General features: G+C 37.6%; 1 protein-coding gene across 9 annotated transcripts in view; it reads right to left on the reverse strand.

Moving 5' to 3' along the window:
• The window catches only part of SORBS2 (sorbin and SH3 domain containing 2), a 204196-nt gene that overhangs the window by 64482 nt on the left and 112489 nt on the right, over window positions 1–27225 (reverse strand). For 4 of the 9 annotated variants that reach the window (XM_018926555.3, XM_018926554.3, XM_050973799.1 and 1 more), the window contains exons 1-4: window positions 14969–14978; window positions 8014–8106; window positions 7375–7401; window positions 6265–6389 (exon numbers count right to left, since the gene is read on the reverse strand). In XM_018926555.3, coding sequence (XP_018782100.2) covers window positions 6265–6389; window positions 7375–7401; window positions 8014–8106; window positions 14969–14978 — 255 coding nt within the window. Of the gene's footprint in view, window positions 1–4679; window positions 5298–6264; window positions 6390–7374; window positions 7402–8013; window positions 8107–14968; window positions 15019–27225 lie in introns of those variants that run through there. The other 5 variants (XM_050973800.1, XM_050973805.1, XM_050973797.1 and 2 more) reach the window with 4 other exon arrangements.

Here is a 27225-nt window from a genome sequence, read left to right on the forward strand (position 1 = left end):
TCATATATATAATCTTCTCTCTGGGAAAGAGGGGCTGAAATTGTGATTTAAAACAGCCCTGGTTTTGAAAACTGATTTACACCACTTAAAAAAACATGAAACATTGGTAATCTCAAACACATGCAACTGGCTACTACTACTAATCCATATTTTCCACTGTGCATGCAATCTCAGCTATGAATCCATATTTTCTTATATTTTTCACTGTGAAAAATATGAGAAAGACAAGGCTGAAGGCATTCCAGAAAACTTTTAATACTGGTTCCATTCAGCATGCTTCAGATTAGATTTATTATTGATATAGCAGAAGAAATCCTAGCAGAAATCAGGCAGATTAAATGCCAAGCAAGTGCTTGATCAATCAGACTGATGAAAAACTAGCTAGACTGTGGCTGTTTTGGGTTGTGGAGCAACACTTGAGAGACAGATAAATGGCATCAGTCTTGATGTGAATTGAAGGTCTGAAGAGCAGCCTTTGCTGCAGCCATCTGCTGGTCCTTTGAAATGCTTCTTTTCCATCAAATAGTAAAATGTCAGGCCTGAAGAACACAGCCGGTATCCAATTCATACAAAGTAAACAGGTGACCCTAGCATGGGTTTCAAAATCAGTCATCTCTGGTTTTAATGCAAGATGTGTGGGGAGTGGTGTGAGATTACTAATGACACCAGAGTCCTGGCCTTGCTTCAACAGTCAAGACACAGATAAGGAGACTCAGAGATAAGTGAATAAATTCATTGTGTTAATACAGAGCAGAGTTTAGTAATCAACAATCAAATTACACCCATACATTTGCAAAAATGGGTAAAAATACCTCTATTTTTATTAATTAAAAGCTGATTTCAAACTAATTCTGAAAATTATATTCCAATGCCCATTTTTCTACCTAGCCCTCTTATTCTAAATTCAGCATAAGAAGGTGTAGTTCAGCACTTCCCTAAAGCAATACTAGTGCTGCAGAACTTAAAATGAAAAATACATGCTCAATTTTCTTTACGTCACATTTGTGCCCAGAATACTGAAACCAGTTTTCTCTTTCTTACATATCACTCTATATATTGTCAATATCTAAAACTCAGAAATGTACTAGATGAATTGATTTAGATTTTATTTAAAAATTTATTGTCCTTGATATACATTTCTACAGCTAAATGCTTTCAAAAGAAACACTTTCATAAACATTTGCAGTAGATGTTTTACTCCTCCAGGACATCAGGACTAAACCAAGTGTTCAACTCATCTGAGGAATTCAAATAACATAAAAATTGCTTTGCAACCTCAGTTTCAGAGAGTGATATCTAGAACAACAGGACACTTAGGAACCCTGGAACAAAATAATAAAAAAAATCAGGTATTTATTTCTGAAGATGCAGTTCAGAATTCTTAATCAGTTTATAACTTCCTCTTATAAGAAACTTGGACAATAAAATTTACCTGCACTGGTTTCACACTAGCAAATACAAATTTCTCTGTTGAAACAGATACAGTGATTGCTCCTGTATCTGCAGTATGGTACAGAGAGGCAGCATCTCTTGAGACTGTAATAATGTAACAACACTGAGCAACCTGAATGTTTCTATTTTCATGTATACTTTTAAGGGGTTTAACCTTTCTCTGAGTAGGAGTGTTTACAAAATGTCACTCAGTGAGTCACAGCACACTTCTGCTCGCTCCTGAAGTTTCAACAGATAAGCACTGAAACAAAGTGCAAATAGGAGCACAAACAGCAAGATCCATGAACCTGGACCACACAAGCTCCCTCTGGGCTGTACATTTCCATACTTTGTGACAAAATACAGTTGCACATGTTGGCTAGACACAGATAACCCACATGAACGGTATTTCTTCTTTACTACCTCTTAAGAAGAGATGATTACCTGATCTTACCTCATTCTCCTTCACATACATAAACCCAGATGCAGAGGGAGAGTTGCACCTTTCTAAGTGCATTTGTTTTTTGAGAGTTTCTCTGGCAACTTTAAACACTGCTGGCAGGCCTAATCTACAGTCTGAGAGCATCCTTTGAGGACACAGCTTGACATACAACCTATAAGATGCAGGTACAAAAGTATTCTAACTCCTATACAAAGTCCTGTAGAGCTTGCAGATCTAAAACAATTAAAAAATGAAAATACTATCCTGCATAGTATACTGAGTGTTAATTTTCTAAGTGAGAGAAATTGTGACCTTTGAAATACTATGATATATAGCACTAAAGGGATCATAGTATTTGGTATTAGCTAGAACAATTTCAAGGTTTTAAACTGAGATCTGAGTCATAAAATAAATATTTTTAAAACATATAGCTGCAGCCTTTCTTTCTAATTCTAGTTCATGGCATCTTCATTTTGGGAACTCACCTGATGCAGATTTTTACACCATCTCACATGCTGATTTGTACTCTAGTTTTAGGTATGTATTTTAACAAGGAGCCCACTGGCTCCACCACTCAATTGTGATGCCAAATACACCCCCCTTCATTAGAATTTATTTCAAAATTGAACATCACAGAAAATGGCAGCTGCATTTTGCAGATAAGGGATGCATAAAGGGATACAGCTTGAAAAGATGGCTACATGCCCTAATGATCTCTGTGATCAACTGAAATTTTTCTCCTTTTATTCAGAGCAACCCAGTCACCAAATTTCTGATAGTGCTTCCCACATATTGAAATCAAGGAGAAAGCAGAAAACTAAGTGCAGAATTGCCAAATAAGCCACAGATACTTTTCTGATTTTTTTCACCTTGAAGTGAAACTAAACAAGATTCTACATTAAAAGGAAAATGGAAAATGTGTTTTGACTTTTAAAATTCTAAAAAAAGCAGCTAGAAGATGAATTATTTTTAGTTTTGCTGATTCGACTTTGAGTATTATTCTTGATAATAAAAAGGTATTTCCCCTAATCCTTATTAGCTATCATACTTTCTGTTTGAGAGATTTATCTGCCCATATATAATGCACCAGATTCTAACAGGCTGAGCAACTGTAAGTGAAAAGATAACAGGTGCAAAAGTTGAATTGGCCACACCTAGACCTGTTCTGCTGTTTGATAGTATCCCTTGATGTCCATATTTAAAAGACTGGCAATATCTTCATATCTACCCTATGTACCAGAAAAAGCTGTGGCTCAGCTTTCCTTACTGTTTCTGACACAAATTCTTTACTGTGGCTCTTGCTTGAACTGACTTGTCTTACCTGACAAAAATCACTGAGTAGCAGACTGGCTCTTCTAAAGGGTAAAGCAACTTGTTTTTTCTCAAAATGTTCTAAATTTTATGCAGTCTAAGAGAAGGATTTAAGATGACAGTTTTGTGTCTAGTCTTGAGGAGGAAAAATGTGGTTAATGCTTCTGTGCTCCTATTTTATAATGGAGAGAATTCAAAATGAGCATTGCAGATTGTTGCCACACAATTTAACAGAGCTTTGTTCTGATCAAAAATTTTACTTGGGATTTGAAGGGGGAGACAGACACATGACAACTCTAAAACTACCCTGTTTTTAATGCAGATTCTTATGTCTTCCAGAGTAGAGACCTAGTTGAATGTGATGCTCTGAAAGAAGCTCAGTCTGGACAAGCAGAGGTGTTACTACTATTGACAACAGGGCTGTAAATGGACTTTTTAATTTCCAAGATAGGGCTGTATTTACTTCAGAGTAGCCTCAATGATTCCAGCAGAACCAGATGAACACAAATATGCTGTGATGGGATTTCCCTCAGACAAAGCTTTGAGGCAGACATGCCTAGACCTACAGCAATCTCTGTACATCCATTTCAAACACAGATAAGCTGTTATATTGGTAGATATACTGGAATAATTATCTTTGTAAATAGAAAAATCCTAATGTGGATAGGTAAAGCAGAGTAGAAATTACAAAGCCTATTCAGAGCTCTCCTTTTGCCTGGTATGTATTCACTTTCTTGTGCCCAGGTTTATTTTATTTGACTCTGGCAGTTTCTGAATGGTGACAAACCCTGCTCAGACTCCTCTGGTCCTAGCTGTGTGTCCAATAGTCCAATTCCTCCTAGGTGAGATAGGAATAGTGAAAGAATTTTCATTTCAGTAGGTGTAAGGTATAGGGAAAACAGATGGACCTCAAAGTTCAGTGGCCCCTGATGTTTCATATGGAGGTTGATGACAAAGAATTTACAAACCCATTTTCTTTAAAAAGCTCTGTTGCACAGGATACATAGAGAGTGCCAGTGCCCAGCCTTGCAGAAAGCACTGACTGACAAAAAAGTACTTTTTGTGGCCCTAGAAAACTGACAGAGCTGCATTTAAGCTCCCCCCAACCCAACCCAACCCAACGTAACCTAACTATCCATAAGTTGATCCTCCCAGCATCTATGGCAGCATAACCCTCTAATGCAATCCTCTCTAGGAAGTGCCTCTTGAGCACTTGAGATGCATCACCTACAGTACACTAATTTCCCATATTGCATTTGCACTCTGTAATGTGCTCACAGAGGAACAAAGAAGTCATCTCAGCTAAGTAATTTTTTTTTATTTCAATAACCTTCTAAAACCTTCAGGTTTTGTTCATTTCTGTTTTGGTCCATGTGACAGGTAGTTTTACCCAGAAAACACAAGATCTAACTTTGGTAATGTAAGTATAACTAAACAGATGGTTATTAAGTGATTCATGAAGATCTAAAATAAAAGATGGAAAAATTAAATATACCACATGGCATTCTGCAGCCTGGGAAGAAGGAAGAACTGTAGACTTTTGTCCCAAATCCTTTGAAGACATCTTTGAAGTGTCTGGAGAAATATTAGGTGGATGATCTTGGATTTCAGGCTCTGCTTTATTGTCAGGGGTGGGAACTATGTGAACGGAAAGAGATGCTGTGTGTATCTCAGGCATGGGGTTACAGGCAGGTGAGACAGGCCTCTCTGAAAATACTGGCTCCTCAACAGGCTTGAGCTGTTGCTGTGAATTACAAGGAATGCTACTTGCTGGGTCACGTGTCTGGGTTAATTTCAGGGTAGATATCTTACGTTTTGGAGACTGCTGCCTTTGGCCTTGATGGAGAGCAGGGCTAATGCCAGCTCCTGTGCTTGTGTCTGCACTGGGGACTGAGGTCAGTGGTTTAATGATTTTCTGTGCATAGGACACACTTGTGTTAGATATTTGAGAAGACATTGTCTCCTGCACAAATGTCTCACTAGTGTAATAGGCAGTATCTGAGAGGAGGTGTTTGGCTGGACCAGCAGTGACTGCCTGGAGATTAATTTCGTTCTCGTGATTAGTTACTCTCGGTTTCCAAAAGCTTTCTTTTCTAGGAGGTGGCAGAGGTGCCTTATTTGCCAAAAGCGTCCACACACAGCAAAATAACATTGAAGAAGAAACAGAAAGAAAGTAAATGTTAGTAGGAGATATAGTTCAGTTGGACTTTTATATTTAAACAAAGGAACTAGCAAATTAAGGGGCTTCATCTCAACATTGCTAAATTCAATGGACAACTAAATTGGTCAGGTTCCCACCACCATTTCCTGTGCAACTTCTGTTTAAAAAGCCAGATGTTCCATTTGCTCAGACCAAAGTGGGATCAGAAAGGATCAGAAGGAAGCCCACAATAATTAATTTTCTTTTAAAAAACAATTATTATACTGAAAAAGAAGTATTGCTGTGAAAGCATTCAGGTATGAAAGTGCTCCATGATCTTAGATAGCAAGCAATTATTCACAGGAAACACATATATATAAAATACGGAACCTCTTAATCTTTTGAATTAAAACAGTACCAGAGAGAGTATTGAAATTGGTATGTTGTTATTTTTTTGAGAGATAAAGATGTTTTTAAGTGTGGGGGTGTTTTTTTTGCTTATGTTGTGTGGGTTTTTTGCTTGATTTTTTTTTGTTTCAGTTTTTAGTGCTCTCTAATTACATTGTTCCACAAAACAGGCAGAAGCATTTCCTACCATATAATTAGTACATCTCAATTCTCAGATATTTTGATGACTGGTGCATTTTTCTGAGTGTAAACTATTAATAAATACTCTTTGAAGTCCAGGAAGACTCCTAGAAAGCTTTTACTTGTGTATGACCTAGTTTTATGTAGCTGTCTTGCACCCTGAAAGCAATTTCTGGTAATTGACCTGGGGGCATACAGCCTGTGTGGAGTATGCTTCATCTGTAGTGACCCATATGAGCAGGTGATTCACACTGCCTGCAAGACATCAGACAGTGTTTCACAGAAGTAACCCATCTATACATGCTCACCCCCAGCAGTGGTGCAGCATTAGACGTGGTGTGTCCAGTTTTACCTGAGTTGGTGATTTTTTATCCTGCAGATTTGGCCGCACGCTCCTGAAGCCTTTTGCTGAAAGAGATGAGCTGCTGGCATCTCCATTCAGTGTCTCTCTGCTGCCATTGTTGTAAGATCGCCAAGCTTTTGCAAATAAAAAAGAAGGAAACCATTTTTTTGGGTGTGATTGGTACATCTGCACTGCTCCCAACACAGCTACTAAAAAAACTGCACAACTGACAATGATGCTGTTTTACCATGGAAGTTATTAGAACATGGCCAAAGCTGCCACTCTACAAAATATTAATATTTAAAATTCAGAGAATTCATGCAATGACCACAGTCCTGGTATTGGGCAGTTAGACTTCTTCCCACAATTTTCATACACATTATGGATTTTCAGCTTGAGAGTCCTCTTGAGGTGCTGGTGCTTTGGTCCCTGTATAAATCAGGCTCAAGTTTTTTCACTTTTAGATTATATTCTTGAACCTCTTGGCTGTGATAGATTTTGAAAAACAGCTCATGCAAAGTTAGCTGGTCATGGCAGTTTCACAAAATCTCACCCCAGTACCCAACTCATTGTTCCAACAGTGTTCCAATCTTATTGCAAAATCTAAATGACACCTCTACTTTCCAACCAACCAACCATGCTTTTTTCTCTGTCCTCAGACCTGGAATGCCCTCAAAGCGTTGGCCAAACATAGAGGGAGATGTTGAAGACAAAATACTGTAAGAGGCTGGGAAAAGTGACACATTATGTGAGCAGGCTGCTAAGTGAAGGTGGGCAGAACTTGCAATCCTGAGTAAGGCACTAAAAAGGAAATAGCAAGTACCACTGAATGGTGCCACAGTGATGAAGCTAAAGGTGCCAAATTAGCAGTCTGGTTTTTTTCCCCCACAATTCATTTTTCTGACAACATATCCTCTGTTACATGAAATAACTGCTTTCAAATGAGCCCTGAATTTGAGGCCTTAACCATTAACAATTAGAATTACATAATTTCAGGGGTGCTTTCCTTGAAGAATGAGGAAGTATGGAGTAATGAAATCAAATAAAAAGAAGATTATTGCAATTCATCCACTTACATGGTATTACACTGACACATAAATAATACAGTGTTTCATTTACCTGAATCTGGAGACTGAGAATCAGACCCTGAAAAAGAAATATCCAATATTAACTTGTGTTAGAAATAAATCAAATTTGCAAAAAAACCCCACAGAAGTATTGATAAGAAGCAGTTCTGCCTGTATAATGAATATTTAGTATGTTTTACTTGTTATGAATATTTTTAGGTAAACAATCTTCATAAATTATTTTTAAAAACTAATCTAGCTTCTGACAATCATTTAAAAACAACACTCAGATTCCTTTCCTTGAGAAGACTTTTTAAATCAAGTTTCAATGAAAAGTTTGTAATAAGCAAAACCTCTTTTTCATGCTTTGTTATCTTGAAAAGAAATTACAGGGGATGTGAGACCCAAAACACATATCAAGGGCAAAATTAATTTAACAATTTATTAATTTAAAAATATAATTAATTTTTTCCTAAGTATTCCATATTTTTTCATGAATGGCTACTAAACATAGGCAGAGAGGAATTAAGACCTTTTAAAAAGGAAATAAGACTTTCTAAAAAGCACTGTAGAAGTAATACATCTGTCAGTGTAACAGGAAATAGTGCCACCCTTCTCCTCCTGGCAAAATAAAAATAACAGTAGGAAAAAAGGCATTCAGCAGTTGTATCCCAGGGGTTGGTGGTGATACCTGAGGCCAACAGGTTTGGAGAGCTCTGAACCCTCTTCACAGCTGTTAATGTGACAGACATTGCAGCACGCTTGCGAGCACACCCACCGCTATCTGGAAGCACAAAACAATACAGACAGCAGCCCCAGACAAAGGGAGCAAGCACATGCAACACACCACAGTGGGAGATATGCCAAACATAGATGAAAATAAGCATGCAGTCAGGGAACTGCTGCAGAAATGTGTGAATTTGCAGGTTTGGCAGATTAGCAGAATACATAAAATTTCACAGGCTTTAAATAACAATAAACCTCACAGAGAATAAGTGAAGAAAGCTGTGTTTAATACTTAATCCACAAGGGAAATATATACAGTCTGTTACCTGAAAGACTGCTTAATTACAGCTAATTAGTAAAAGCAAACAAGTAATCAAGATAAAGGCTTAGGCATTCCAGAATAATATTAATCAATAATCTGCACTGTAAAATAATTTCATTGTAGGCATTAGAAAGACACCATTCATAAACTAAGCTCATGTTTGATCAGCTGACAAAGTACTTTTATTCAGTCTTTTAGATCCTTCATGCTCAAAAAACAAAATTACCAGTGAAGGCATAATTTTTTTTCATTTTGATGGAATGAACTGGCTGTCCCTCTTCCCCTTTTTTATCTAATGTAAGTTAAAAAAATAAAAGAAATATATATCTGGAACGGAGTAACATTCTGAGGAAATGACTAGAAATCTAAAATAATTTTTAAAAATGAGGTATAGACAAAAACCTTCCTTCTGGATTTTGCCCAGCTCCTTTCTTTATTCTACTTCTCTCTCACTGGAGCTGCCGTTACATTTTTTAAATACTCCCTTATTATTAGAAGACAGGTTTCCCACAACTTAGCTTTTTAGCAACTCTAGCATAGTTGTAAAAGAAAGTTAATAAATATTCTTAGCAATTCTATTTAGAGTATTTTCCTGCTCTTCACTAAAATAATTATTTCAATTGTAGTATTTGATACTACTGAGATTTGATTTAGTGCTTCAAGGAAGTCAAGAACTACAAGTACGATAAATGCCTTTTTGTTTCTGTAACCTGTGACAGGGAATTTTATAAAATTAAGGTGTTCATGAAGACCTGCAACCTATTTGCAGAAAGTATCTGCCATAACAGCAGTGATTTGAGCCACAGAGTCATCTTTAACCCAGGTCTAAAAGAGAAGTAAGCTCCTGGTATTTCTTTGCTCATTTTTCTTTACTTCAATCCTTCCAACACTCCCCTGGCCACAAGCCCTGTAGGATATGCATTAAGAAGTTGTTAACACTGGCAAACATCAGAGCCACTGCCTTAGAGGTAAGTGGTACCAAAGACTCATTGCCAGTTCCAAGGTGCAAGGCAAAAGGCCAAATTATTTCAGCCAGCAGTAGTTGAAAGCACTGCATTACCTGCCATTAATTATTGGCATTGTCCGTGTGACACAAAGGCAATGGCTATCAAATCTGTACATGTGTTTTAGTTTGCTTCCACAAATACAGAATGGAAATGGTAATTGAAATTACATTTTCTACTCTTGTACTCCTTTTCCTCCACCATTGACATACAACAGAGGTAATTCCAATGAGATCTGGTGATGTGTTGATACTGAGGTTCTGTTCTAATCTGAATATTGGCAGACTTTGAAAGCATACTACATTTAATATAAGCTAACGTGCAAAGAATTTTTTTGTACTGTCACAGCTCTTATTCAAACAAAGTGGCAATTTATTTGTAATTTTTCAAGAGCTACCTTCCTGAATTTCATGATAGAGAAAGTGAAGACAACGATAAAATGACTACAAACATTTAATTATTTTAACTTCAGGAATTTCTGCTTCCATTTCATTTTTAATGTAACTCAATCGAGTCAGAGTTTTATAATTCCCATAATCTAGCAAAGTGTTTTGGCTTCATGCAAGAGAAATAAAACAGATTATAACTGACTACATACCATATTCACCCCTATATCTATAATTTATATATATTCACAAGTCTGTTCCTGCATTATTTATCAGTATCTGTAGAAAAAATAATGACATCTAATTAGCATTCAGTTAAGACATAACCTCACATTTATACAATATTGAGTTGTGCAAAATCTCCAGCAGAACAGGAATGTGTGTGGCTCAGCACATATTGATGCATGATGGGTTCCACCCTCTCATCTGTGTTCAGGCCAGGCTCCCATTAAGTGGAGTGTGGAGTATTAAGAAACAGTAAGGGAGACTGAATTAATGATCTTCTGCTCATTTCACTTGCAAACTATAAGCAATTATATAACATAGCTGTCACTTAAGGAACAAATGAGGTTATATGAAACGTTCTGTACAAAATGTTTGCATGTATAAAAAACATGGGCACAAATATGCATGCACACCCTCACAATTCCTTTGACCCAAAAAATTCTTCAGGAAGGAGTCCTGTCTAACTAGGAATTGCTTTAACATTGAAGCAAAGGAGACCCAAACCAGCTAAGGTCTGCAGGCAGTGCTAGAATATGAAGTTGGGCAATAACTCAAAATCAAAATGGCCTAAAATGTAATTGTAACTTCTTTTTCTCTTCATCTCTTAATTGTTTCCACATTTAACCCTTCCCCCTAAATTCATAGCCCCAGGAGCTGCTCCCACTAGAGACAGCATACACTCATCCTAAGTGAGCTGTATCTGTATTTGACAAATGGTCTACTGGTTGGGTCCTGCCCCAAAGCCAGATGGAGACAATTCAAAACATCACCATTTCATTTAAGAGCAAGGGGTGGGTTTCTTAAAAAGACTGTTTCAGAGAGTTAGTAAAAGCAGTGGCATAAACAAAGAGGGCAAAGATGATGAAAGGATGCTGATCTTGTGTGAAGGGGTGAGAGAGAGCAGCCAGGGGCAAGAAATTTTTAATAAGCTCTTAAAGCTTATTAAAGAAAAGAAAAATGGCATCCAAACATTAGGTTTGCTGATTATTATTCTATTCACTGAAATTGTGAATGTTATCATTTTCCCTTTTGTTTGCACAGTGAATTCAAGTTTAGAAGTCTTTAGAGCAGGGCTTCTTACTCCTTGCATTCTGAACTTTTGAGCTAAATACACAGTGCTGAGTCCAACCATCCAGGACAGACCAAGTTGCTGCCTCATTTTATCCCCAGGTCCAACCAGGAGGGAGACTGGAAATGCCTTCCCAGCAGACAGATGTGCACCCCACAGCCATACATGGCCAGACACACAGCCCCAGGCACTCCCACTAACACAGCACAATGTGCTCACCACCCGTCCCTCCCTGGCTGAAGGTCCTGTAGGGAGAATGGCACATGTGGACAGAGTGGATCCTTCCAGCAACTAACTGGGCTCAAACATCGAGTCTGGCATGCATTCCATGCCTGCTCTCCTGGGACAGCCCTGGACAAGGGAGAGACCCTTTGTTCTTTGGGTCACCCTCACTTGTGTTCTTGCATGCCCTTGTGTCCCTGTGCTCCTCCAGGAATATGGACACAGACAGGCCTTTGATGGCTCCCATGATGGGCCTGGGAGTATCCTGGCAGGCAGACTACTACTTGGGCTTCCTCTCCTTCCACTCTATGTCTGAATTCCTTTTTGCATGTGCTGATGAATTTTTTACCATATAATCTACACTGACAGGTAAACCTGTTATTTGGTTCTTTCATGCTGCTAAAATCTAAATTTTTTGTAGAATGCCTGGAACTCCAGCCTACCTAATTTACTTCAGTGATCTAAAAGTGGCTTAACAATCTGCTCAGGAACTCTACATGGATCCAAGAAATTATGTTCCTGTCTCCCAGACAAAATGTAAGAGAATAGTCCATGTAATGACTTCCATTAATAATTTTAACAAACAGATATTATTAGCAGTCTTCCAGAACTTCATACTTTTCACTCTTGGCTGTTCTTTATGTGCTTCATCTAATGCAAACAGCTCACTTGTTTGATAGCTTTAAAATTAGATGCATTTATCAAGAATGCTCTGTGTGAAATTCAGACAAAATATTTACAGATGGACACTAAGAATCTGTTTAACTATTAACTTCTATCCATTTCTTATTCCTCAATGCAATTACCTCTCCTCAACAAGAGCTGTGCATGCACATATGCATAATGAACAATAAGGACATTTATCCTGTGTTTTAATCTGAAGTGAGTTTCAGGGGCAGCTCATGTTTTCTGTGAGTTAGTTAATCAAGCAACCAAGTTAATGATGTTCATCAATCTGTAAAATACCCAAAGACTTATTGAAGAAACCCCCTAAATATAGTTTAAAATATGATTCTGTTGATGATTACTTACTCTGGGCTTAAAAACACACACACATTCTGTGAGACCGTTTTAAATTTAGGACAACATTTGAACTCCAAAAGGAAGCCAAAGAACCCTTGATACTTCTGAAAAACCTTCTCTATATCTTACCTCTGCTCCTTTGCTTTTGAAAAAATGTTTCATTGCCTTATGCTGCTGAATATTCCTTCCTAACATGTGGAACAGAATTAACATCAAATGCTAAAAAATCCCTCCCATATATGGTAGAGTATTGCAAACCAAAGCTCTTCAAAACATTTTCTCTGTAGACAAAAATATCTTCCGGAGGGTTTGCTGAGACAGACTGCCAAGTCTGCAGCCACAGGCAACTCTGGATTAGAGGAACCCAGTCTAAGCAGCAGATTTACTTTTTATTTTTAAAGCTGCATATACATTAGCTTTGCCACTCCACCAGTTACTGGCATCAAACTAGAGAGCACATTTATCTGCAGGAGTCATTAATGAAATGCATATTTTAAAAACAAACTAGTAGCAAATTAATAGCATCTGATAACCTAAATTGCACCATGCACAAATTTCTGTTATAGAGCAGTGAAATAAAAAAACCCCATCAATCCAAACCAAAGCTGTAGCACTCATGTTCAAATGGCAGAGTACTGTAGAAAGAAAAAAAGTAAAAAAAAAAAAAAAAAAAAAAAGAAAAAAAGGAAAAAAAGGAAATAGCTAGACCAGAACAGCACATAGAACAGCTTCCACTTGAGTAACTCTCTTTCTTAATGAAGTAATACCTTAGATAGGTGCAAGGATAGGTGCAAGAAATCCACTCTTACACCCTAGTCACATGTTTTAAACTTTTTTTGCAGTCAGAAAACAATCTACCTCATAGAACTGGTAAGAATTGCCACATTTTGTCAATATCTTCCTTTCAGTGCAGCTGATAACATCTACATTAATATCAAGCACATAGAAGATGAAAAAAATGTTTTCACTGTCCAAGTGCAGAGTAGATTAAAGTTCAACCTAAAATCATGGTATCTTTAAGTATCTGGAGAGGATTTCAGGTGTGTTCAGGTCTTTAAGGTCTGTTTTTAAGGCCCCTGTGTGATCAGAAGACTCCCAATCCCCAAGAGAAGTTATTCAGCTGCAGATTATTTAAATCTTATTTCTTCTCTCTTGAGAATTCATAACTTACATCAAAAATCTTAGTACAACATTGAACAAAGCCATACTTTGGGGCTGCAGTAGCACAAACTGGCAATTTACCTCTTCATTCATATTTTTTGAAGGAGAAGCTATAAAATTACCTCTATCATGTGATTTTGACTCATATGATGGCAATGCACAATGTAATTATAGTATGATGATTAGCAAAGGTACGTCTGAAATTACAGTTCCGTGAAACAAGTCGTATTTTAGTACTACCTGGATTATGCAGACTGCCATGTTTAGGAAAGACATCTCCACCAAAAATAAGAGAGGACAGGGACAAATTTCAAATAGTATTTTTAGAACTAAAAAATACACCACCTTGGTTAGGATTTGAAAAACAATTCAGAACAACCAAAACTTTGGGGAACAAAAGTACACACTCAAACTAGCAACTTAATTTTTCCTGTTTATTCCATTAAGAAACAGTGGTTTCAAGTGAAACAATATATTTGACTTTGTATTAAAAGACATGCTCCAAAAATGGATCCTACTGAGTTTCAGTTGTCTGAGACAACAGGACGCCATGAAGCTGGATTAATACAGTCATCTAGATAATGGCACCTCTACCACGGAAAAGCTAATCCCTTTGACTTAGAGCATGCTGCAGAAATTCAGACTTCAAAGGTAGTTCTGGTCCTCAGATCCCACATATCATGACATGGTGAAGCACTGTGGTTAATGATAAAGCCACTGGTTTGGAAAGGATGGATAGGTCTATCCTCGCAGCACAGTTCATCTGCAAACCAGACAGCTCACCTATGGAGTCTGAAAGAGCTGACTGCAACTGAGAATTTACACCTGAGTGAGGCCACAGTTTCAGCAGCCTGCTTTCAAGAGGCCTGTTCCCTCTTCCAGCACAAAGAGCAGCACTATCTTATTGGCTTCAGAAGTTCAAGAGCAAGGATTACTACGCTGTCATAAATCACAAAGATTACTTTCTATAGAGTCCTTAATTTGGTCAGTACATCTGTTACAGCAACTTGAGGGAAAATACAAAGCACTGTAAGGATAACACATCCTCAAGAGTATCCTCAGCTGAAATGCAATATTACAATACAGGGATTATATGCCCTTTAATTTAGTGACAGTAAAGAATGGAAATAAAGGATTTCTAAAGCATGTGCATTTTCTTAGGAAAATGTGATGCTTTAATCACACTTTTCCATCACTGTTGTATCCTCAAACTATGTATTTTCACAGAAAACACACACACACACAAAACTGATACTATTAAATTAAGCACAGAAGTTTAAGCATGCACTTTTATTTTGTGTATCCATATATGTCCATACATAGAAAAACATGTATGTAAATTTTATATATGGGATACAAATGGACATAAGCAGGCATACTATTAAAATATCTTGCTTATTTTGCGTTCAGCACCAACTAAAGTACAATTTGTTTATGAAAATTCTAGTAAATTTGGGATCTTCTCTGCTCACAAAACAACACAAAAAAATCTCACAGATGCAGCATACCTGTGTTCATTTTGACACTGGAGGATTTGCTATAAAAGTCTTCAGATTTCCTGCGGAAAATAAAACCATCTATTAATTTGCACAGGACAAGAATGTGTGGTACAAAATGGCAGCAGAGCTTTTTGGAGGGGTGGAGAATCACTGTGATACAAATGGCAGTCCTATTTTAACACTGCTTTAATTAAATTGGTATTGCTTGTCCTTCCAAAGTTAAAGATGAGCTGTCACTTCCATTATAAGTCACCCTCTCTTCAAGTGTTTAGTAGCTTTCTTGTAAATATTTGCTGTAGGATAAAAAAAACCTAGTGATTAACTTCTGGTCTTGAAACTATAAACTAAAAATATTTTCCATACAGGAATGTGGAAATATTTTCAAAAGCTTATAAGGTTTATTCACTCCTTTGCACAAACTAAAAGATGTGAAGAGTAGCACTCCCCAAATATTTTCTAAGCTGCCAAAGTTACCAAGTCTTTTTCAATGATTTATAAGCAGATGTGGTTGTTTTCATCCAGTGATTTAATATGTCTCCCCAGACAACACTGACATTCTTACTGTTGCTTGATGTATTCCTATGCACAGAATCAGGACATGAGTCTTGGCACTCACAGGAATCCTTAGGAAAACTCCTAATGGAGTAGCCAATCAGGTCACTTTTTAAAGATAACTTCCACCAAAATAATGTAAAGTGCACACAAAGGTTGAATCTATTTAGATACCCCAACTCTATACATTACTTACAAAAAAACCAAATATTAAAACACAACCAGCCAAAGTACAACTGCAGAAAACTCATAACATGCTATGTAACAGCCAACTTTAACCCACTGATGCCATGAGATGGAGCAGACACTATTCTCCACCTACTGCCAGTTTCTGTCAAAGCTTTATCTCAGGAGAAAGTGGCATCTGCACACTAGCCAGTCTTAGCTGTAGTGTTACATATTCACTGTCCAACAGAATCTACTTTAGCAAATGGGCAGACACACCAGAGGTCAAAATACTGAAGGCTAAAAAAAAAAATTACTGCATTATTCCCACATCAAGTCCAAGATAAAACAAGGTAAAATCAGATTTTGCAGTGTATTACAGCTTCAAAAAAGAAATTAAAAATATAAACTGCCTGGCTATGTTGGAGTAAGTTGGAATGTATGCATGAGGGGCCATTTTTATGATGGGAGATTAAGGTACTAATTAATACAAGTAAATAAAAATATCAAAACAATTCCAGTTTCAGTTCAACTCAACAGGAACCCTGAATTAACTGTACCTCTGAGGTAATATGTATATTGCCATATTCCCTTGTATTCCTAACAAGGCCAGACATTCCAGTGCTTGAAAAAATTACTGTTTTTCAGAAATAATCTGATCTCTGCTGCTATTTTTCAGTCAGTTTTGTGACCAAAAAAAGATGTATTTTTTTGTATTTTTAAAGACTTCCTGATTTTTTGATTTTTTTTATTTCTTGGGAGCTATGGAAATAAACAACAGGCAGTGAATGAAGTTTTATAATATTATTTTTATGCTGCAGCTATCAGTAAAGTACTGCTGTGAATTTTTAAAAGCTCAGATAAAAACTAAGACAATTTTTTATTTTTTTATATCTGGTCTCTGACTGAAATTTTGCATTTCTTCATCTGCTACAGAATATTCTTACAGCCTCAAATTCCCACTGCATTTTCAGACTGCTAGAGGAGACACCACTTCCTTGCCTTCTTTTAGCTTGGAACTGAATTGCTGACTGTACCACATATAAGACACAAAATGCAACATGATATTTATTTTCAGACCCAACAAGTACAGGACTCTTGGAACACTGCAGTGCTAGAATGATTTCTAGCAGGTGGTTCGATATATTTACCCAAAGCCTGCTTAACTCTGACTCAGGTTTTAACAGACTAAACTCAGTTTCAGCACTACAGCTCTGTACTCCTACCAACTTCTACCTGGAACATTGCTGACACTCACTGAGGGACCTCATACAAATCACTAATTTTTCCACATTAATCTAATTTTGCTGAAAAACACCTTAATCTTGCATACCTAAACGATATGCTTGTAAATAAGGCAATCCAAATCTCACCTTAAATACAAGGCAAACCACAGGCCTTGTATTTAATACTAAAATTATTTTGACTTCTCTGCTTCTAAGGAGCTAAAGCAACACTCAAGTACTTTATGATACTGGGGTAGAAGCCAAATGAGGGCAATGAAATTAAATACAATATGCCTAAAACAATTTTATTCAACATTGTTTCAGTCAGTCTTTAAGATCCTTGCTTCAAGAAGGAAGTGGTGGAGGGAGGAACAGGGAGCAAAGGGCTGGTTTTGTTTTGTACTTCTGCTCCTTCCTAATTTCCTCCTGAAAATTGTTCTTTGGGAATGGGTTTCCCCATGAGAGAGGCAATGAATGTTGCACTGGAAGCCTCAGACACTTCAGTGCCGAGATGCACACCCGACCATCAGCTGAGACACTCAGCTCTCAGCCCGTGCTGTGACAGAACAAAGGCCTGCAAGGGTCTGTGAACACAGAGCACCACTGCAGTGAGTGACTTTTCAAAATCAGTCACCTGGATCGGGCTCACACCTGAGTTTTGATGCTGAGGTAAAAGCACACTAAGTTTAAGCACAGTAGCAGGCTTAACTTTTGCAGAGGGGAATCCTGGATTAATCTTCATGACATTCTTCTGTAGTTAGCTTCACCTGGAAGAGCTAATGCAGCAGGAAATGAATGACTGTGCTAATGCACACAAATAGGTCTGATGGGTTGCATACAACTGTAGTTACCACTGCTGCATTTAGTTTCACTAAATACATGTCCTTGATAATGTTACAATGATTAACAGCTCAGAAATTCTTTGCATTGCAAGAGGTTTACTGAAAAGACTTGTGGGAATCTCACTGACATCTGCTCTATTTTCTCCAGGAGACCCTGATATCCACTTGTAATTACTTCTGTTCCCGGTAAGTTCTGAAGTGTGGGGTGCTGAAGGAAAACATTCTGTCACCCCTTCTGTTCCACATTCATATGGAGCTATAAAAAGGGTTAGTGAGAAGTCAAGGAAGGTTTCCCCACCCTCAGTTTATTCATGAATCATGACTTTACTGTTAGGGGTTTAATTCCATTCCTTTTCAGATCTTCAAGCACCTACAGACATTAAGGCAGAAGAAGCACTTAGACACAGTTCTGTGCATTGTGCTCTCAGGTGACCTTGCCTGAGCAGGAAGGTTGGACCAGGTGACCCAATGTGGTCCCTTTCAACCTTATCAATTTTGTGATTCTGTTATTTGCTCTTTGCCATTTCACAAAAGATATTATGAAAAGCAGATTTTAAAGGTAATTTTCTGATAGAGTGTTAATTCTAAATCCAATTCTAGTATGTGCCCTTTATAGTAACCATCCTTTGTATTGACTTCTACTCCAAGGACCTCTGGTGAGAGGAGCAATGGATTTGGAACACAGAGTGCAGATGGATCAACAGCAGGATAGATACGTGTGTCTGGCTGGAAAATTACAGATTGTCATTTTCTTAGGTAGAGAGCAGCTCCCAGATATTTGGAGAGGACAGGAGTTTTCCTGACTTGCATGAGAAGGAGTGTCAGACTTTCATTAATGGTGCTTGCCAGTTTCACAGTCTGAGCTTGAGAGTGTAATCTGCTTCAGAAAATATCTGCAAAGTTAAGGAATTGAATCAGTGGTGAGTTTACTACAAGGACTGTTTATTCAGTCAGTTAAACATTGCAGGTGATCTACAAACACCCATTTATTACCAGGCAGGATCCTATTTTGCATGTGGCAGTATATACTTTTAATGCACATCATTTAGACTCTGCAGAGCATTCCTGCTCTGCAGCAAGTCCATATACCTCATATGCCAAATCATACACTCAGTGATAGGGCACAAAAAAAAGTATGAAGCATTACTTCTGGAAGTACAGTGAAGCTGACTATTTTATTTCTCTCCCTATTTAAAAGAAATTCTTTCAGATGTTTACTGTTAGCAGGAATACGATGGCAATGAGAATGCAATGAAAACTTGACAAACCCCAAATGTTTAGATTGTGACACCAACACTTGCACAAAGGAACAACTGTCCTGAGGCTTCCTTGCTAGAAGTCTCTCTTGCTGAGCCTACAAGCAAGTAGAAAGCTTATATGCAAATATACTCTTTGTATGAGAAAATGTTTGATGGAGCACAGGCAGATGATGCCCATAATGAAAATGGCTCCTCCGTGTTTCAGTTTTATTAACATGCAACAAGAAGTTCCCAAAATGGCAGGGGATCTTTACTAAGATCCAACACAGCAAGGCATATGCTGAGCATATGCTTTAGTATGTGCTTTATGAAAGCCCCACAGAATTATTTCTATGCTTTATGTTAAACATGAGCATAAATACTGTTTGCCCTAGACCACACTGCCTCAGCCTGCAAGGATCTGAATACTCAGAAGCTAGAAGTCTAGTTCTAATTAAAGTCTTTTCAGATAGATAATCAAAGAGAAAAACATAGGCAGACAATTCACATCATAGTTTCTGTAATTTTAACTTTAAAGTTTTTCTTAAAAGAAGAGATCCTCATGCTAAGTGCCATTGTACATATTACACATATGCACATTATCTGCAAATGAACTGGTCAGATCATCAAACAACTGGGATGGTGAATAATTTGTACATGGTCATAAACTTCTACTGGAACACAACAGATAAGTCACATTGTACTCAGCAGCCCTAAGTGTGTGACCAGGGAAATCCCTACACACAAAAGCTCTGTTTCCTGGACCATCTGCAGTACTACAAACAAACTATCTTAGGCTGATATCTAACTTACAGCAGATCAGATATTTGAGCCTATTTCCTCAGCAGATACAATACTAACATTGTTATTCAGTGTACTGAAGACTGCGTTGGACAATGGCAGTTGGTTCTAATTCCCATGTACAAATGTTCAAAGAGTATCAGATACAGGAAAATCCACCACAGGAGTCTGTGGCTGATCATTCCCTATAAGCACATCAAGGGGCTGGATGCAAGTGGAGGAAATAAAAGCACTATTAACCATTCAGGTATCTTATATCCGAGTTGAAAATCGTAAGGTAATTTCTATTCATGAGAATCATTAAAGTCTGAAGCACTTGTCAGGAGTGCTGTGGTCAGACTTAAGACTCTGAACTTGTCAAGTGTATGTGAAAAATGGGACAGTCTGAATGCAGGGGAATAAATCTGATGACACAGGAACTTCTTTCCAGACAGTTTTCCTAATGTAATTTCTCTGAGAATGCTATAAATGCAAAATTAAGAGAAACTGGTATCATCTTTTCCCAAGTTTCTTCATGAAACATAGAAACATGTCAATTTATTGACTTTCTGATAGGAAAAGCAAAGACTACATATTTCTAAACTGCAGGTTTCTGACAGCAATCTTTGTGCACAGAGCATCAATAGAAAAAGTTCAAACACTTGCATTTAAATTGGTATCAACGTCAGTCTCTCTCTCTAGAGAAAACATAAGCTTAAAATTTTGCCTGTTTGTAGCATGATTTTTACTAGATACGTATTTTGACTTGGTATCTAGTGAAAAACAAACAAAATTTCTGCACTTGGTTCTAAATAGGTACTTGCTGGCATGTCAAATACTTGTCAGATACTTCAGTAGCAGAACATTTTCCTAAAATGACACTGCAACTATATGAGGATACCAAGAAAGTTATTCAAGCTGACAACATTCTGTACATTTTACTGGTTATTTTTACAGCTGCAAAAGGAACGAGGAGGACAAACTGCTGCTCTTACATTCTGCATCTCCTCCTCTACCACTACAGTAAATTTAATTAATAATTCCAGTCGTGCTTGTGGTGTTTGTGATTTTTTTCCATTATTTTTACTACTTCAATATAAATAAAAAAGGAGAAAGGTTCCATTAAATGAATAAAGGTTAAAAGAAAAGTTCCATTAACTTGCTGACTCCAATTCACATTTCTTACCCTTTTATCCAGGCACCTACTACTGTTTTTAATACTACCAAATTTTAAATTTTTAGCTTTTAGTGGTGGTTATTTTTGTTCCCTGCTTTTGTCTTCCACATTTGCTGTTGTTTTACAGGAACTGCATTTGATCAAAGCGACTCATTCCATGGGCTGGGAATTATTTAAGATTACTGTATGGGAGCATGTCACTGAAGTAAATATGCAGTGGATTGGTGTGCACACATGTAATTACAAAAAACTCCACTGTAAGACAGAGTGCCTTAAAGGCATTCTGCATGTTCTCAGTACTTCTGAAAGTTTTCATTTCATCATGATGAAGTATTTGTCTTTTAGGAAATACAATTTCTGAACAGTGGAACCCAGAATTCACCTGTCAAATCTTTTAGACAGCCTTTAAAATTTTATTTAAAGTTTAATTTACCAGAAAATACAAATATTCCCAGAATATACAACTATTTCTCCATCTTTTTCAACACAAATATCATTAGAACTATATTCTTGTCAGAAACTCATCACTGAAGGGTTAAATCTGGATTCTTTAGATCACAATAACCAAAAGTCATCAGGAACATAAGACAGTTTTAGTTTCATTTCCTGAACTTTGCAAATCACTGGCCACTTGAATACTTCAAGTATTGTCTAATTTTCTGTTTCTATACAGTATGACAAACAATGCATTCTTGCTCTTGTCTATTAGGTATGGAATATGTATCAATTTCAGACTAAACATACATAAATCTCTACCTAAATTAGAACTCATTCAAACTGGGCTTTTTCCCCGCCATGAGTCAATACCACTCCCTATAGAATCAGTGGAAATAGTGTTAATTCAAAAAAGAAAAGGCCATTTCTGTTTGCCTCTGTCAGTTTTGTCCTAAATATAAAAATACACTTCCTGCACTACTGGGTAATGTCACATATAGCTAAGAGAGGTGGACCAATGGGTGAGGTGATACAAAACTCCTTAATATATTCTTTTAAGCATGCTGAAGGAGCAGCATTTTGCTTTAATCTTTTTGTAACACACACATAAAAACAGGAAGAATGACTATAACTTAAAAGACTAACTAAGACACCAAGTTAAATATTTTATTCCTTATTATTTTCTAAGATATTAATTTGAAGGGATTGTACAGGAAAACTTTCAGTACCCCTCCATTGAGTACTTAAAACCTGTGGCCAATTTTGGCTAAGCTTGACAGGGATGCAGAGGTCTTGGCAGCATTGAAGGCTTACAAGTTCCATGAGGAATTCTCACAGAGAATACAGACCTTACCAGAGCCAGGTGGGCCATACACTCTAGCACTGTTTGGTAAAGGTGAATTCAGGAAGGAAAGGAGACTTAGGAGCTGTATATCGATAAATGCATGGACCTTATGAAGCCAGCCACAAAACTCTCTCCCACACAGCATCCAGTTTAATTTGCCTTGTTAGGCAGGAGGAAGACAACAAAAACAACCAAAATATTTCTGCTGTCTAAAAAGGTGAAGAGTTGAACCCAAGCTTTTTCCATTACATTCATTCCAAGCTCTGCATGGATTGATGACTAACACAGTTGGAACTCACTGAACTGCCTCGGTGTGATTCAATTCCAAAGGGTGTTTCAGCCTTTGCAAGCAGAAGTAACTTTCTCCAGCAAAAGGGAAAGTGTCAAAGCCTGACATCCACACAGGGGCTTGACTTGAGATCAGCTCTGCTCTGGCCCTGCAGACCAGAATCAGAACTAGTGACACACCTACTTCAGTGACCTCCTGGCACAGAGAACATGTGAGGCTCCTTCCTTGAGCCACATCTTCCAGTTTAGGTTTGTTGGTACATCTGCAGATCTACCCCGTGAACCCAAAATGACAAGAACTAAAAGCAATAAAATGGGGAAAATAAAGATAATAAGATTTTAGTTTAGATTAAGGAGTTGTGAAGCAAAACCCAGAGTAGATTCATTCACTGTTGGTCTGAACAGACATATGGCTTCTTCAGTTCTGCAGCACAAGAAATACTTTTGGTCTTTCAGTCTGCATGCTGACTTCTATCACAATGCCTCAATCCCTAAATGACTCATCAGTGACAGCAAGTTAAATGCTATAAATGTCTATCTTCTATCCCTGCTATAAAGCCTGCCTTATACCATGCAGGGTATCTTATTAACTCCTAGCACATTTTGCCATTTTTCAAGAATCATAGCATGCTTGGCATTGCTGTAGTCCCACTGGAGACTTAACTGTTTGGAGGAAAGATATTTAACAGCAGCAATACTATTGTTCTCTCAAAACAAGGAGAACTCTTTATGTACAACACATGAAAACCAGAAAAATCAGCCTTGCAAGCTTGAGTTTGCATGTTTTGCTGACACTGCAATTTGCCTTTTCCCATGGAGCTCATTCATCAATGTTCATTTCATAGGGTTTCACTCCTCCAGATAACAGACATCAAATTAATGCCACTGCTTCTGTTTACAACATATGTGCACTGTAATGTCAGCTGATTTCAGACCTCATGAAATCTAATATGCCTCAATGCTATATAGAACAAAACCAAAAAAAACCTACAATTCTTCCTAATATAAACAGCCAAAGAAAGAACTACCAACTATTATGGTTGGGAGCATAGTTAACTCATATAAATAAGGAGTGTTAATACTAACTATCTGTACCTGCTAGCTGAATTTCAGAAGTTCTACACATTTGGTAAATTCCAGATTGTATGCTTATCATATTCTCCCCCTCTCAATACCTTATTCTTCACCAGCACATTTAAGATTTCTGCTAATGAGCACATCCTTTACTGATTCTAGAGCAAATCAGAAACTGTCAAAAACTAAAACTCACAAAGATTAAGCAGAATGATTTTGGAACAATTGTGAGATGGCACACAAAAAAGGTTAATTCTTCACAGAAATGTTGAAAGAAAACATCAGAGGTTTGTGCCAGGTTTGCAGCAAACAGGGGACAAGGTTAGGGATGAGCTGAGAGGTGACTGGGTGCCTGTACAGCACTGCCTCGTGTGGCTGTGCAGTGCATGGAATCTGCCTGCCAGCCACCCACAAGTCAGAGCTTTCTGTGCTCTTCCACAATAATGTACAGGACCCACTACCACAGGAATGAAAAGGGAGAGGCACAGATCAGGAGGAGTTTTCACTCTTAGTTCCCTACTACCAAAGCAAACCATGCCAGCAAATGGAAGAAGCACCCTGAATAGTCTATTACTGCCTCCACTCCTTACCCAAGCCTTCTCCCACATCCCTTGAGGAGATCCAGTTTGCATTCTGGATGAGGCCACAGATTTGCAGAAACAAGTGATTATAAGATGATTGCAATAACTACATCCACACAGAGGGAACAAGCTGAAGCAGTACAGGTAGCACCAGCTGGCATTTCCTACCACAGCCTTCACAATGCCAACGTAATTCCTTTGCCCATCATCTTCTAGATTTGCTTTCCTTCTAAAAGGAAGGGGAAATACTGAAGTCTCATGATCTGGCACCACAGGGACACCCAAATCACTTTTCTAGAGCCATTAGACAAACATCTGCCTTCTAAGCTCTCAGCCCTAGATCCCTTCCTGGCCAGTCTTATCTCTCTTAACTCACTCAATTCCCATCTTGTTGCCACTACTCTCCAAACCAAACTCCTCCTTCCCCTGCCAAAGGCAATTTGTCACAGTCTACTGCTCTTATTCCCTCAGTCTTCAAACCAGGCAGCCTTGTCCTCTGCAAAGACTGGTCTATAGTGGGTCTGAAAGAATAGCAAACACCAGCACCTCATTTTCAGACTGCTCTAGCATTCATTGCAGTACCAACTACATGAATAGTCCCACTCATTCCCCATACTAGCCCTGGCACTTAGAAGCATTCAAGTACTCAATTCTAATTTTCCATTCATGTGCAGTGGGAATAGGTTTTCAGATTCTGCTTTTGCCAAATCTCTACTGAGCATCTGCAAACAGATTTTTGGTGAATTTTTGTAATGAGAGGGAAAAGTCACATTCCTATCAAAGCTGTGTTAAAGTTTTTCACTGTATCTCAGCCAGTGAGTCCAAATTTAGCTAAACTATAGGTGACCAGAATTTTTAATGTAAACAGAACCATTACATTGAAACAGAATCTTAAACGAGCAGATTATGATAATAGTTAAACAGACAATAGGTCTGCTGCAGCTAGTTAACAGAGGCTGTTAACAGTGCAGTTCTAAACAAAATGATTGAATATTTCAGCTTTAAGGCAAGGTTTGTTTCATTGTTACAATGACCTATGATAGTGCATATACAAATCCTTTTCTGCTTCCTGAGCACACAGTGACATTTTGCCAAGGGTATGTTCCCAGGAGCACTGATGGCAACAGGATTGAGTGGGTTTAGCCCTGGTTCCAAACGCAGTCTGTTACAGCAGATTAGTTCAAAGGTACCTGCAGCAGCCCCAGCTCTGACGCCACCACAAGTGCTATTTAGGGCTCATTGTTCTGCTTGCTAAGTGTCACTCAACCAACTCAGGGAGTGCCTGCACATGGGATGGTATCAGTTTCAGGAAAACACATGGATCAGTTACATGCCTTGCTGTAATACCAGCTGTTCAACCTCATCAGCTGCCGTATGAATAACAAAAAGGGGGATAGATGACATAATGCAGCATGACAGAACATCTTCCTTCACGTACTGCCCCCCAGATTACTTAATATAATTATTAAAATTATCTCTTCAGCTTAATCTGGGGTACCCAGTATCTTAATGTCAATTTTACAGCACTAGGCATTTTTATGTGTTTATTTATTTTAAATTGGCAACAGTAAGTGCCATTCCTTTAGCAGATGTTCTCAGTTCCCACACTCTTAATTATAGTTTTATAACCACAGCCACCTACCATACAGCTCACTGAAGCAGTGTGTCATTTTGAAAGCCACTGTTGCTTGCTCATTAAATTCCCCTGCTTTGTAGAGCACAACTGATTTCAGCTGTATGCCAACCCACATGCACCTAACAAAGACACAGCCTTCAACTCCAGCACATGTATTTCATGTGAATGTGCACAGTTAATGTAGAGGCATGCTAATTTTGTTTAGGAGTGTCCTGAAGAAGAAAATATCATTAAGGTAAATGCATTTTATGATTTTAATTAATATACTACACTGATTGTTAAGGGGCAAAACAAGTTACAGTAATTTTTTCACTGAAGAGGAAATTTATTTAAAACAGCTTGAAAAATGGAAATTTAACGGTAAGCAAATCTTACTATCAACAAACTAGACAGAGAAACATGGATAACACTGTTACCTTTCTACTGCTTTCACTCACCACTGTATGAAAATCCAGAACTTTAACCAGGATTCAGACTTAATCCCACTGAACAGTGATGGGAACAGTCTATGTTCCAACACTGTCATGGAAGCCTGAAACCTTCTCCTTTCAGCTTAGCCACATGAAAGCCCACAGGGGTTTTGTCAGGAAGAAGTGCCAGGGTGCTCTGTCAGTTCTTGGTTTTCTCAGCAGCTTCCTGGGATGTTTTTCAGCACTCATAAATTCCTTACAAGCTACTGGGCAGCAGCCCAGCAATCCTCACAATGGAATACAGTATCTTTAAAGTTACCATTTCCAGATTTTTCTGCAGACAGAAAAGTCTGTAGAGGCAATTGGTGAATTTTAATTATCTTACAAATTATGGTCCTAAATAATAGATTGGTAAAATTTTCAAATCTTTAAAAAATAATGGGACTATAGGCCTGAAAAAGTATACTAACTATGGAATTCAGCAACATCTGCTTTGTAAGGATTTTTATATTTAATAGTCTGGCTTATAGCAATATTATTTAGAACTTGTTATAGCAATTATTTAGAACTTGTTATTTCATAACCATTCAAAAAAGTATAATTAGCCACATGAAACAGTAAGAGAGGACTGAAAGGCAGATGGGTATAGAAGTAAGTGTCTCCTAGGATTCAACATTTAAAGGACCAACATTAAATCAGATTTAAGAAATTTAGAGTGACTCAAATTATTGATATTTCATCCAAATTTTCTGAATGAAAAGGAAGAATGTTTAAACTTACACTGCATTTTTAAATATGCACCTTTCTCATTCAATAAAGGAATTATGCTAATTAGTCTTGAAATTTCCTGAAGTCATGAAATAGCTATCTGTGAAAAGCTGTCAAATTCATAAAGTTAATGAACTGAAAACACAATTGCTTTTTCATTCCTTACAGCAGTTTACAAAACACAGTGTACAAGAAACCAGAAGCCTAAAAAAAGGAATAATTTTTAAAATGTAAAAAGCTAGTTTAATAT

This window comes from Serinus canaria, chromosome 4 (genome assembly GCF_022539315.1).
Source record: "Serinus canaria isolate serCan28SL12 chromosome 4, serCan2020, whole genome shotgun sequence".
Taxonomy (NCBI): domain Eukaryota; kingdom Metazoa; phylum Chordata; class Aves; order Passeriformes; family Fringillidae; genus Serinus; species Serinus canaria.